Raw genomic sequence first — 13,279 nt, forward strand, 5'->3', positions numbered from 1 at the left:
TATGCCAAAAGGATTTCTAAAACATGCAACACCTAACTATTTTTGTCAGGGGCACACACCTCTTTTCCTTTAGATTGTTAAAAAAAAAAAAATGACAACAGCCATCTGGTGTGAATCAAAATTATACTTTTTTTTTGTCAGATCAGCAAAATTTTAGTAATTTTAGTAATGTTTATATGTGTCATGAGATGAAAAAGGTTGAAAATCGTTGCTCTATCACTTCTATGTGTCACTTTCCTAATGGCTTCCCACCATCTATAAAGTTTCTCATAGTGTGGTCCATGGATGTCCTGTTTCAAAATCACCCAAAGTCCTTGTGTAACATGCAAATACCTGAGCCTATGCTGTCTTCTGTCATCAGTCTCTGAAGGAATATGTTCCTCAAGGAACTCTTTTGTACACTGGTTTCAGCTACTGTTCCACAGGTGATTAATGGCATTCAAGGTGTTTCCACTTTAGACCCAACATACCTATCAGCCTCATCTCCCACCACACAAACTGCTCACCACCTCCCGACTGTGTGACTCCCCAACACTGTGTTGGCTGTGCTGTTCTTTCCTCCTGAAATGCTTACTCCTAGCCTCTACTCCCAGCTCGTGTCTGCCGGATGAAGTCCTCTTACTCCAACCACCCCTGCCCCCATGTATACAATCAAACAACCTTTCTCTCTTCTAGGTTTGGAAGTGGGAGTTTCACTCCTTTTCATGGCAGCCACTACTGTTTCTTTTTATCTATAAAACTAGAGGCCCGGTGCACAAAAATTTGTGCACTCGGTGGGAGGGTGGGGTCCTTAGCCCGGCCTGTGCCCTCTTGCAGTCTGGGATCCCTTGGAGGATGTCCACCTGCTGCCTTAGGCCCGCTACCTGGGGGGGGATTGGGCCTAAGCTGGCAGTCAGACATCCCTCTGGCAGCCTGGGAGCCCTCGGGGGATGTCCACTTGCCAGTGGGGAGCAGGCCTAAGCTGCAGTCGGACATCCTTAGCGCTGCTGAGGAGGCGGGAGAGGCTCCTGCCACCACCGCTGTACTGGCAGCCGTCAGCCTGGCTTGTGGCTGAGCAGAGCTCCCCCTGTGGGAGTGCACTGACCACAAGGGGGCAGCTCCTGCATTGAGCATCTGCCTCCTGGTGGTCAGTGTGTGTCATAGTGACCAGTCATTCCCAGTCGTTCTGCTGTTAGGGTCAATTTGCATATTACCCTTTTATAATATAGGATAGAGGCCTGGTGCATGGGTGGGGGCTGGCTGGTTTCCCTGAAGGGTGTCCCGGATCAGGTTGGGGGTCCTGCTGGGGTGCCTGGCCAGCCTGGGTGAGGGGCTGAGGGCCATTTTCAGACTGGCCACACCCCCTATAGGGTGGGGGTCCCCGCTGGGGTGCCTGGCCAGTCTGGGTGAGGAGCTGATGGCTGTTTGCAGGCTGGCCACAGCCCCTTCAGCGTGGGGGTCCCCGCTGGGGTGCCTGGCCAGCCTGGGTGAGTGGCTGATGGCTGTGTGCAGGCTGGCCACGGCCCCCAGCCACCCAAGCTCCCAGTGGAGGCTGGCTGGAAGCAAATATCTGGGATTTATTTATCTTCTATAATTGAAACTTTGTTGCCTTAGCAGAGGCCACAGCCGGCCAGGGCAGGCAGGAAGCTTGGCTTCCTCCATCGCCGGGGCAACCAAGCCTCCTCCTTGCTCCAGCTCCCTGGCTGCCAGCCGCCATCTTGGTTGCGTTAATTTGCATATAGTCGCTCTGATTGGCTGGTGGGCATGGCTTGTGGTGAAGCGAAGGTACAGTCAATTTTCATGTTTCTCTTTTATTAGATTAGATGATTTGGGGCTGGAGGACATTTCCTGAGAATACAAACATCTAACTCTGTACTTACACATCAATGAGATCAGGTTTCAATACTGATGGCACAGCAGTTTCAATGTTGTACAGTTTTATCTGAGATCCATACAGAGTGACTTTGACCAACCTGTTGGCAAAAAAGCAGGTAAGAAAAAACGTTCAGCTTATGGACTTAAATAACACAGATAGACAGGTACCAACAAAGGTCTAAGAATAGAGACCAGACCTTCAATCTTATCCCAAAGATATTATCTGAGATGTGCACAAAGATTTATATACAAAGATACTAACTAAACCTTTACATATAGTATCAAAATTTTTGAAAGTAATATAAATATCCAACACAGAGAATATATTCTGATTACTATATACAGTAAAAATGATTACAATGAAAATTTTTGTTATGTGTATTTTACCACAATAAAAAAATTTTTTTAAACATAAAAGTTTGTCCTAGCTGGTTTGGCTCAGTGGATAGAGCATTGGCCTGTGGACTGAAAGGTCCCGGGTTTGATTCCAGTTAGGGGCACATGCCTGAGTTGAGGGCTCAATCCCCAGTGGGGGCATGCAGGAGGCAGCCGATCCATGATTCTCTCTCACCATTGATGTTTCTATCTCTCCGTCTCCCTTCCTCTCTGAAATCAATAAAAATAATATATTTTAAAAAGTAAATGTTTCAGGTGGATAGATATATGATAAAGAAAATATAGCACTGTAGAATTTAAATGATGGGTATATGGGTCTTCCCTGTATAACTGTTCAGTGTTTATGAATATGTGAAAATATTCATGATAAAATTCTGGGGTGGGGGGCAAGAGTTTCTAGAATTAAACAGGTATTTTTAACTTTAAGCACAATTATTTCAGGAGCAAACTGCTGAACCCACTGTTGCCCAAGGGCTCACTGTATAAAATGAGCATGAACTACAATAACTAATGGCCAGCTCTACTGGGAAGTAGAAATGCCTGTCATTAGAGACAGACATTCCTTTGAGTCAAGGGGAAAACTGGAGACCTGGCTGAGTTCCCTCTGTGCCTGCTCTGTCAGAAAACTGAGCTGGACGCCAGGGAGGACAGCATGTGCTCTTCTCCCTCAATCCAATGGTGCAGGGGTTCCCCAACTTCACTGGCATAAGGAGCAACTGGGGAACTTGTTACAAATGTCAGCTCCTTGGTGCAACCCCACAGACCGACTACGCAGTTGTAGGAGGGTCTGGAAACATACATCTCTGAAAAGCACCAATGCTCTGGTGCATGTGGACCATAAACTGAAAAATCTCTCAGATGCAGAAAAAAACACAGGACTTTATTAGAAATCCACAAGCTTGAGCCACAAATTATTCAGGGCTGGGAAGCAGACCGAAAGGGGGTGTCAGTCAAGAAAGTGAGAGGGAAAGAGCCAAGGGCTTCCAACCTGAAGTCCTGGGAAGGGTGTAGGTGATCACTGGAAATCAGAACGGCGACTCCCAGTAAGCAGTGCACCAATGTGGACCTGTTATCTAGTGCTTAACTCTTCCAGTGTCTTTACATTCACACAGTAGATGTACAGTTCACTGGAATTATGTATATTGACATTGTGCAGCCATCACCACTGTTTATCTCCAGAACTTTTTTTTCATCTTTCCAAAATAAAACTTGTACCCATTAAACAACTCTCCATACCCCCTTAGCCCCTGGCAACCATCATTCTTTTTTCTGTCTCTATGAATTTTACTACTCTACATACCTCATGTAAGTAGAATCATACAGTACTGGACTTTGCATTCTGTTTTTACATTACACAGCATTCTTTAATGATGTTCAGCACTAAAAATTGACTTCTAGATGTGTCAATATTTCTATTTGGCAGGGTTTAAAAAAATTTTTTTTATTGATTTTTAGAGAGAGGAAAGGAGAGGGATAGAGAGAAACATTTATGTGAGAGAGAAACATCAATTGGTTGCCTCCTGCACACACCCCAACTGGGGATAGAACCTACAACCTGGTTATGTGCCTTGACTGGGAACAGAACCCGCCACCTTTTGGTGTATAGGACGATGCTCTAACCAAGCCACACTGGCCAGAGCTGTTTAGCAGTTTTATTACTAGGTTTTTTTGGGGTAACCTATAAGTTGAAACACTGCTAATCACACTAGCTATTAAGATCATAACAAGGAGCCTTCTCTCATACTTTATTTTAAATTGAAGACAAAATAGCTAAGTATCTTTAGAAGTTGAGATGACTGATATCATTCGTATATATATTCCTCAAGTATAGATTTTAAAACTATAAAATTTCAGACAGAAAGAAAGACATGTCCTATCTGCGCTAACAACCATCACTGTAAATGGGCCTAATGGGAGAGGAGGAAAGAGGACTCCAGAAGTAGAAGCTCTGTGGTTTGGAAAGAGCATAGTTTTTGGATTCAGGAAACTGGTTAAAGTCCAGGTGCTCCCTTTCATGAGCTGTGATCTGAAGCAAGACACTCACCATCCCTGGCCACAGTGTACTCACAGATAAAGTGACAATATTTGTCCCTCAAAGTATAGAATGAAAAAAAAAATGTGCAAAAACACCTTTGAAAATGTCTTACTACTGTATGCTGCTTTTATTATTAACTAGAGGCCCAGCGCATGACATTCATGCACTGGGGAGGGGGGAGGGGGGCGTATGGGAGGGGTGGTCTGTCAACCCGGCCTGCACCCTCTCATAGTCCGGGACCCCTCAGGGGATTTCCAACTGCCGGCTTAAGTGAGGTGGGAAGGTACCTACCTGTCTGCCAGTCAAACCTGGGAACAAATTAGTGGCCAGGATGGGCATGGCCACTGCAAGCTTATGAAACCTGAATAGGCTTACGGGGAGTGGGACTAAGCCGGCAGTCGGACATCCCCCAAGGGGTCCTTAGTGCTGCTGCGGAGGCGGGAGAGGCTCCCGCCACCACCACTGCACTCGCTAGCCGAGAGCCCAGCTTCTGGCTGAGCGTTGCTCCCCCTGTGGGAGCACACTGACCCCCAGGGGGCAGCTCCTGCATTGAGCATCTGCCCCCTGGTGATTAGTGTGCATCATAGCAACCAGTCATTCTGCTGTTCAGTCGATTTGCATATTAGCCTTTTATTATATAGGATAATGTTAATCTGGATTTTAAAGATTTATTTCAAATTTTTAGTTACCTCTGCTTTAACATTTAAAAAAAGCTGGTATGCAGGTAACTAGGCTTGGAGTTTGACTCCTCCCTCAGGGTGTTATCAATGACATGGCTACTGGGCCAGTGAAAGCCCCAGGTGTCTTGACTTTGGGCTGGATTCATAGCTATAGTTTTGATCTGATCAACTCACAAGTTCCCTGAACCACCTATCACTTAGTACTGAGGGTATAACTTCTTTTGGAGGTTTTTTGTTAATCCTCAGTCGAGGATATTTTTCCATTGATTTTTAGAGAGAGTGGGAGGGAAGGAGGGAGAAAGAGAGAGGGGGTGAAGAGGAAAGGGAAAGAGAGAAAAAAACATCAATTTGAGAGAGACACGTTGGTTGCCTTCTGCACTTGCCCCTACCAAGGCCGGGGATTGAATCTGCAACTCAGGTACGTGCCCTTGACAGAAAATTGAACCCTAGACCCTTTGGTGCACAGGCCAACACTCTAACCACTGAGACACACCAACTAGGGCCAAGGGTATGACTTTTTAAGTGTAGGATTCGTGAGCGTGGTGGTGGGGAGGAAGAGGAAGAGGAGGAGGAGGAAGAAGAGGAAGAGGAGGAGGAGGAGGAAGAGGAAGAGGAGGAGGAGGAAGAGGAGGAGAAGGAGGAGGAGGAGCGGCGGGGGAGAACTAGGGAATATAAAATGCTGCAGCTGTAAACCCTCTGCGGTACCCAAGGGGAAAGAGTAATGAAAGGAGCCTAGTGGAGGAAAGGTTGGGAAGCACCTCTCAGGTCAGGCTTGAGGCTGCCCAGGTTTAACTCCTTAGGACTCTAACAGGACTAGAAAAACCAGTCCTACTGCCACAGGACAGAGGAAAACCCCACCTCTGCCATCTGGCTGCCTACCTGGATAGTGTCTACTGCCTGCCTTTTATTAACTAACAGGCCTTCCTAATGCCTCTCCATCCTATGAAGAAAGACATGAAGATTGACCTCACCTGGTTTCTTTGGAGGCTAATCCTGTCTTTGTACCTATTATAAGTTCTTCAATGAAATTATATTTTTTATCTGCCACATGCTAGGCCCTGTGCGAAGTGCCTTATCTCATTCAATTCCCCCAATAAACCTAAAGATACTGTCCACTCCATTTTACACATAAGGAACTGAAGTTCCGAGAGGTCCAGTAATCGCTCCACATTCTCCTTACACATGCAGAGCCTTGACTGACCCAGCACCGGAGCAGAAGCTGGTACAGCTGAGCTCTGGAGAGGGAATGACTCCATGATGTCACTGCCAGCCTACCTCTCCACGACTGTGAGGGCATCGTTGAACCGCGCAGCAAACATGTCTCCAGTGAAGTACTCGGCTAAGCGGCCCACAGCCTGCAGCAGGGAGCTCAGGTCTCTCAGGGAGCAGTGCAAGCGCCGGCAGTCGTTCTCCGCTGTGATATTCAGCCTGTGTCCTGGAACAGAGCACCTCAGACAGGTTTTCAGGAAGAACGTGCTGTGGTTGCCACGACAGACAACCGCTCACCAGGCAATCTACATGTACTAAACCAACTCTTGAAACACAGTCTGCTTCCTGGGACTGAGTAGGGAAACGAGACCCACATGCACTCAAGAGCCAGAGGGAGGGACAGACAGCAGAGGAAGACAGACAGACAGCTGGGGAGGGAGGGTAGTAATGTGCACCAAGCACCTATCTGATTCCTCCTGACCCTGTGAAGGATTGATGCCACCAATTTTACACACAAGGAAACATCCTCAGGGAGGTTTGGTAACTTGCCCAGCCTGAGTCACATTTCCGGGACAGAGCAGGTGTCCTAAGCTCAGTCTAAGCCAGCGGTTCTCAACCTGTGGGTCGAGACCCCTTTGGCGGTCAAATGACCCTTTCACAGGGGTCGCCTAAGACCATCCTGCATATCAGATATTTACATTATGATTCAAAACAGTAGCAACATTAAGTTATGAAGTAGCAACGAAAATAATTTTATGGTTGGGTCACAACATGGGGAACTGTATTTAAAGGGCCAGAAGGTTGAGAACCCCTCGTCTAAGCAATTGCAAATCTGCTTGCTTTCGCACACGGCCCTGTCATAGACCATGTCTCCGGGGCTGAGAGGGAGGATTTGTCCCTGCTCAGGACAGCGTGCACTCAGCACTGCACCCAGACGGTTGTAGGAACGCAGCACGGAGTACAGAGCACGAGCTGGGTTCAGAGGACAGATTCCCTGCCACTCACTGGCTCTGTGCCTCAGTGAGCCCTTCGGAGTCTCAGTTTCCTCAGCTTTAAAATGGAAAAAATGCTACTATCTAATTGACTATTATAAGGGCTAAGTTAGAATGCATTAGATAAACCCTGTAGATTATAAACCATTATTCAATGTTTGTAATAATTATGAAAAACAAATAATTTTCTAGGGCCTGAAACTTATTCTGCAACATAATTTCTTCAAACTAAGCAAGGAGGATGCAAGGTGGAGGACAAAAACATCCTCAATTCAGCAGCGTCCTTGCTCCTTGGGCCCCTCTACTCACAAACATCCACAAAAACAGTAAAACTGTCAAGGGGAGGCCTCGCAGTCTGATTAAGCCGCCCCCCCGCCCCCCAGAATGAGGGAAGGAGGAGCAGGAACAGCGAGAGCCTGCCCACAGGCACCTGCAACCCTACACACTTCTCAAGCCTGCGCCCTCTGTGGCCACTTCGGGTTTTTACTCTGGTAGGAGGCAAAAGCCTCAAAGTGACTAGCACCAACCCGCTCCCGAGGCACAAATGTCTTCCTAGAACCCACACAGCTCCCCGAGGCAAGGCATCAACTCTCTCAGGAGACCTTCCTCCCTTCTTCAGACGGAGAACCAGCTTCCCCCCGTCCTGCCTTCCTCCAGGGATAAACTAATGATTTACAAGTCTTCTGACTATCAAGTCCTTCACAGTGAGGGCCACGCCCAGTGGCGCCCAATGTCACACAGTGCCTGATGCATCACAGGAGATCACAAATGTATACATGAGTTCAATACAACCAAACAGAGAACAAGCTAGTGCTAGACAGAGTAGGAAAGGGAGTCTCTGGAGCTCAAATCCTCACACTGCCCTTGGGAACCGTCACTGCAGTAATCAAAGGCGATCATGGATAAGCAGCACCTGTGGAGAGGAACCCAGCAAGGCCGAGCACCTACGAAAAAAGTGGTGGATGAAGTAGCAATGTGACACCTCAGATCCTATACCGACTTCCAAGTGACCAGGCTGGGCCCAGAGCCTTTGACGGCCCCCAAGGGAGGATAGGAGCCTGGAAAGGAAATGCTCTGGCCTGGGCATTGTCTCAGTGGGTCACACCCAAGGAGCAGAACAAAAGGAAGAGGCAGCTCAAGGAAGGACCTTACAAGGAGAGAGCCAGTGACAAAGGCCAGCCCCCAGTCGCCCCCAGTCGCCTGTTCCTCCTCCTGCACTCCCCATGGAGATGAGTGCCTTGGTGCGGAACACAGGACAGGCAGCCCTGGGTGCCATGGGTGGGCATCCAGAAGAGTGAGCAGCTCCCAGCCCAAGCAAGAGGAGGACCGCCCACACTACCAGCCAGAGGAGCCCAGGGAACACACAGGAGGAGATATTTCAGTCATGCTGGGTCACATGAGAGGGAACAATGCCCCTCCCTCTTCATCTCCAGGTTAACAAAAGGAGCACAATGATACTCTTGAATGTCCAGAGGTAACCGACTCCCAGGGTAAACTTCTAAAACCTGCTGTTCCTCTGCACAGCAGCCACTCCTCGGGGCTCTGTGGGAAATAAACCCTGATGAAAAACACACCCGGGCGCGGCTGCAGTGGCTCAGTGGTTGAGCACAGATCTATGAACCAAGAGGTCACGGTTCGATTCCCAGCCAGGGCACATGCCCGGGCTGTGGGCTCGATTCCCAGTGGGGGCCATGCAGGAGGCAGCCGATCAATGTTTCTCTCTCATCATTGATGTTTCTCTCTCTCTCTCCCTCTCCCTTCCTCTCTGAAATCAACAAAAAATTTTTAAAGAGAAAAAAACAAAAACAAAAAACACCCGGGAAGTGGACATGGCCATGGTACAGGCCCAAAAAGAGAGGCCAGCTCAACGTTCAAAGAGCCACATGGGCAAGTTTTGAATTAGTATAATAGCCCCTCCCTTTCCCTGTATGCACCTGTCTTCATCTTCCACTCCATCTCCCACCAAGTTCTACTTGATCACTAGTTTTCAACGTATTTGTTGCGCTTAATATCTACAACTAGGTACCCTTAGGTATACAGTGGGGCCTTGACTTACGAGTGTCCCGACTAACGAGTTTTTTGAGATACCAGCTGTCTCTCAGCCTATTTTTTGCATTGAGTTGATAGAGTAATTTGAGTTAATGAGCTCCTTAACGAGCTCCTTAACGAGCTCGGTCTCGGAACGAATTAAACTCGTAAGTCAAGGCCCCACTGTACCTAAGAACTAGGTTCTTAAATATTTTAAGTATGAAGAGAAACATTCTGTTTCTCGTAGGCAGCTTAAAAATAGTATGCCCAGCCCTGACTGGCAAAGCTAAATGATTAAAGTGTTGGCCCAAGAATTGAGGGGTCGCAGGTTCAATGCCCCGTTAAGGGCACATACCTGGGTTGCAGGTTCGCTCCCTGACCCCGGTTGGGGCTCATGACGAAGGCAACCAGTTGATGTGTCTCTCCCACATCAATGTCTCTCTCCCCACTTACTTCATTCCACCCTCTCTGAAAAGCAATGGGGGGAGAAGGTATTGTTCCCAGGCCTTCCGTTCTTCCCCTCTGCTCCCAGCACTGCCCCTTCCCTCCTGCCCTTCAACCTCTTCCTGGACACCTCCACTGGATGATGAAAAGCCCAATCCCTCTTGAGAGAGACTTCCATCTTTGAACAGCCTGGTCAAAAACACGGGACCTCGGCTGGTGTGGCTCAGTGTTTGACTGTCAACCTATGAACCAGGATGTCATGGTTCGATTCCTGGTCAGGGCACATGCCTGAGGTTGCAGCTCGGTCCCCAGTAGGGGGCGTGCAGGAGGCTGCAGATTAATGATTCTCTCTCATCATTGATGTTTCTCTGCCTCCCTCTGCCTTCCTCTTGGAAATCAATTAAAAAACAAAACACAACAACACAGGGGAGGGAAATCTGTCTCCATGTAATTCCTTCTTATTACCCCTTGTCCCACCGCCGGAGGGTAGAACACAAAACAAGCCTAAGCCTGATGACATACTACATTCTTGGAGAGGTGTGAAGACAGGGTACCATTCCTGCAAAATCTCCTCTTGGCTGAAGTACACGCCCAGGGTCCCTTCCATTACCCATGACACACTCCTTCTGAGAATCCTTGTCTTCTGGGTTATTCCCCTCTAAACCTGCCCTAATTTGTCCAACAAGGAACAATACCTACAAAGAAAAAACAGCTGGGAACTGCTGTGTGTGTGTTTTATTAAACTACTAGAGGCCCGGTGCACGGATTCGTGCACACTGAAAGGAAATTAGAAGAATTATGTTAATATCGCTATTCACCCTTTCTCTATAATAGAAGTGTCAACCAAATTCACGATCAACAATGACAGATGAAAACACACACATGCAGTTAGCGTCAGTGAGAGCTTTATATGTATGGCGCATGCTTGAGTCAACTTAGCCTTTTTAATATAGAGAATAAACTCGCTTAATTAGACCTGCTTTCTGATTTAGCTAAACTTTTTCCAGCCCAGTGAAGCACCCCAACTTCTCCTTCAGGTAATTGTCAGCAACACAGCAGTATATATCAACACGAAGGAGATTATGATTGTAGATCACACAGGGAGAACAAAGGGTAAAATATGTAACTGCAGCAGTGTTTGACTATATTTTTCGCAGTGAGAAAACCTGAAGTTATTTTCAAGGTCCACCATTCTTACTTCTTTTCAGCCAGGTCAAGTTTCTAAACTTTCTAAATCTCTGTTTTCCAGCTGATGAAAAGAAAATAGGATTCTACCACGTCTCCTATCTACCTACCCCAGGACTTCTGTGAGGATCAAATGAGATGGGGCATGGGAAAACACTTCACAGGCATTTGGTTAAAGTGTAAAATGTTTCCACCTGGTTATAAAGCAAGTCATGTTCCTGGGTTGAAGACAGGCTAGTCGCTAGGGAGAGGAAGCCGGGCATTGCTATGTGATGTCATTACCCGGTGCCCACAGCCACTGTTTCCGGGCTGGGCTGGGCTGTGGGCTGCATTTTTCGCCATGGGGTCTCGGCAGCGTTGGCTGCGATTTGGTGGGCTGTTGCTCTGGGGGGTGGGGGGGTGGGGGGCCTGTGTCCCACTTAGGGAAGCCAAGTGTTGGTTTGTCGGTGCCAGGTCCGTGGTGCTGTTTCTTTGTAAATGGCCAGTGTGCATCACCGCCGCTCCTGCATTGAGCATCTGCCCCCTGGTGGTCAGTGCACATCATAGCGACCAGTCAGGTGGTCAGAGGGACACTTAGCATATTAGCCTTTTATAGAGAGAGAGATAGAAGTTTGAACCATATGAAATTGCTGACATTTGACCACTTCTCACTTAACAAAACTGCAATTCCATATAATTCAACTTAACATATATGTGCCATCTAAGGTGCATATTAATAAAACTGCAGCTGCTGTTTCCTGCTCTGCCTGCATGGCAGACAAACACACCAGCAGTAAGCACCACTAATCCAAGTCCCCGCCTGCCCCCAGCCTAGAAAGTGCACACCACCGCTGCCACCGCATTGCGCAAGGTGCCACCTCAACTTGAGGAGGCAGGCCAGGGTTCCCACTGGGAAAAGCTATTCAGATCCACCCACATTTTCTTCTGTTTGGCTAAGGTTGGATTTCTCCCCAGTATCACAGACAGCTGCAAAGTGGGACCTTTAGGAGAGAACAGTGCTACATACAGGTTTTCGAAAGAAAACATCACAGCCACACTGAAGTCCTGTCTTCCACAAACCAAGGCCCCCTGAAGCTGTCCAGATCCGCTGTAAGCCACATCCAAAGAACAGCTCCCTGTCAAATCATCGCCCTGGATAAAATCCTAGTAATTGTGTAATTCAGTCCTCTGAGGGGGCTGGGGAGGTGGAGGTGTGAAAATCAGTATTTGCAGTATTCTGCCCCAAGAGAAAAAACGAGTCATAAATGAACCCCAGGGGAACAAATAATAGAAGTCCAAAAATCTTATATATTTTACATGAAGCAATCCATTAGGCAGGAAAGTCTGCATGGCTAAACAGAAAAGCTAACGGGGTTATTACTTAGAGCAGAAATACCACTCCGATGAGGGAAGATGTCATTGAGCAGTGGCATAGCCAGATACATACAAAACAGATACTTCAGGGCCATGTAAGGACACAAATGCAATACGAGGGGCACACTCAACAATGAGAGGTTTCTCAAACTACCAATGGTGGGAAAGACAGACAGCGAGGGGAGGGCACCTGAGGGGTGAGAGGGCACCCGAGGGATGAGAGAGCACACAGTGACCCATGTGCTGTGGCCACACACTCTCCATGAATTTTACTGAGGAAGTGGAAGGAGGAAGAAGTAGAGTAAGAATGAGACTCCCATCCACATAGGCTCCAGAGAAGACGCTAGAACTAAAGACTAGCTAGATAAATGGGAATGAAAGAAGAGGGCCATCGAAGAAAGAATACCATGGTTTCTGTTATGAGGCAATAGGCTAACTAGTACGGCATAGCATGAAGGTTATTTGAGGCGTGAATGGCCATGGAAACTAGGGACAGAATGTACTCAGAGTCCCACTTTTTAATAGCCTTTGCACTGGAAACTTGGCTTTTGAGCCACTTAGAAATGAGGAAATGCTTCATCATGGGTAAGAGAGCTCATTTTAAAATAAGAAAGCAGTATTTCTCTGGCCTGAGAGGTTTGCCATTGGATTACACACTAAGGATCAGGCTAGGAACGAGATTTTCTAAGTGATCTGGAAGAGCCAAGCGCACTGTGAAATTACCAGGAAATGGGCTTGAATGAGAGCAGGTATATGGTATTTTATGTACAGAAAAATAAATCAGATTATCTGTCTCAGAAAAGCAGCTTTAAGTTATCAGCTGCGTCTCAGCAAAAGGATTTAAAAATCACTGCAGATTTTTACCTGAAGACAAATTCAGTATAATTTTTAAAAGTCAGCTACAATTCTAAAAGGGAAACTCAGGGATCAATCTTTTATTTTATTTTCTTGGGTGGGGAGATACATGCTCTATATTTTTATTTTTAAGATCAAGAATAATGTCTTCAGGATACTGAATACCTTCTAGGAGAGACAGCCAGGACACAGTTTTCCCAAGAGTGAATTCTGGAAAAATCTGTAGCATTTGTACAGTTAAATGATTT

At 47.1% G+C, this 13,279-nt stretch overlaps 1 protein-coding gene across 3 annotated transcripts in view; it reads right to left on the reverse strand.

Annotated features, from left to right (window-relative positions):
• The window catches only part of XPO6 (exportin 6), a 129,920-nt gene that overhangs the window by 25,336 nt on the left and 91,305 nt on the right, over positions 1-13,279 (reverse strand). For all 3 annotated transcript variants that reach the window (XM_070413429.1, XM_070413431.1, XM_070413430.1), the window contains 2 exons: positions 6,241-6,400; positions 1,860-1,952 (listed from right to left, as the gene is read on the reverse strand). In XM_070413429.1, the coding sequence (XP_070269530.1) occupies positions 1,860-1,952; positions 6,241-6,400 (253 nt within the window). The remainder of the gene's footprint in view (positions 1-1,859; positions 1,953-6,240; positions 6,401-13,279) is intronic.

This window comes from Myotis yumanensis, unplaced genomic scaffold (genome assembly GCF_028538775.1).
Source record: "Myotis yumanensis isolate MYYU_CA2020_CCGP unplaced genomic scaffold, mMyoYum1.0.hap1 SCAF_4, whole genome shotgun sequence".
Taxonomy (NCBI): domain Eukaryota; kingdom Metazoa; phylum Chordata; class Mammalia; order Chiroptera; family Vespertilionidae; genus Myotis; species Myotis yumanensis.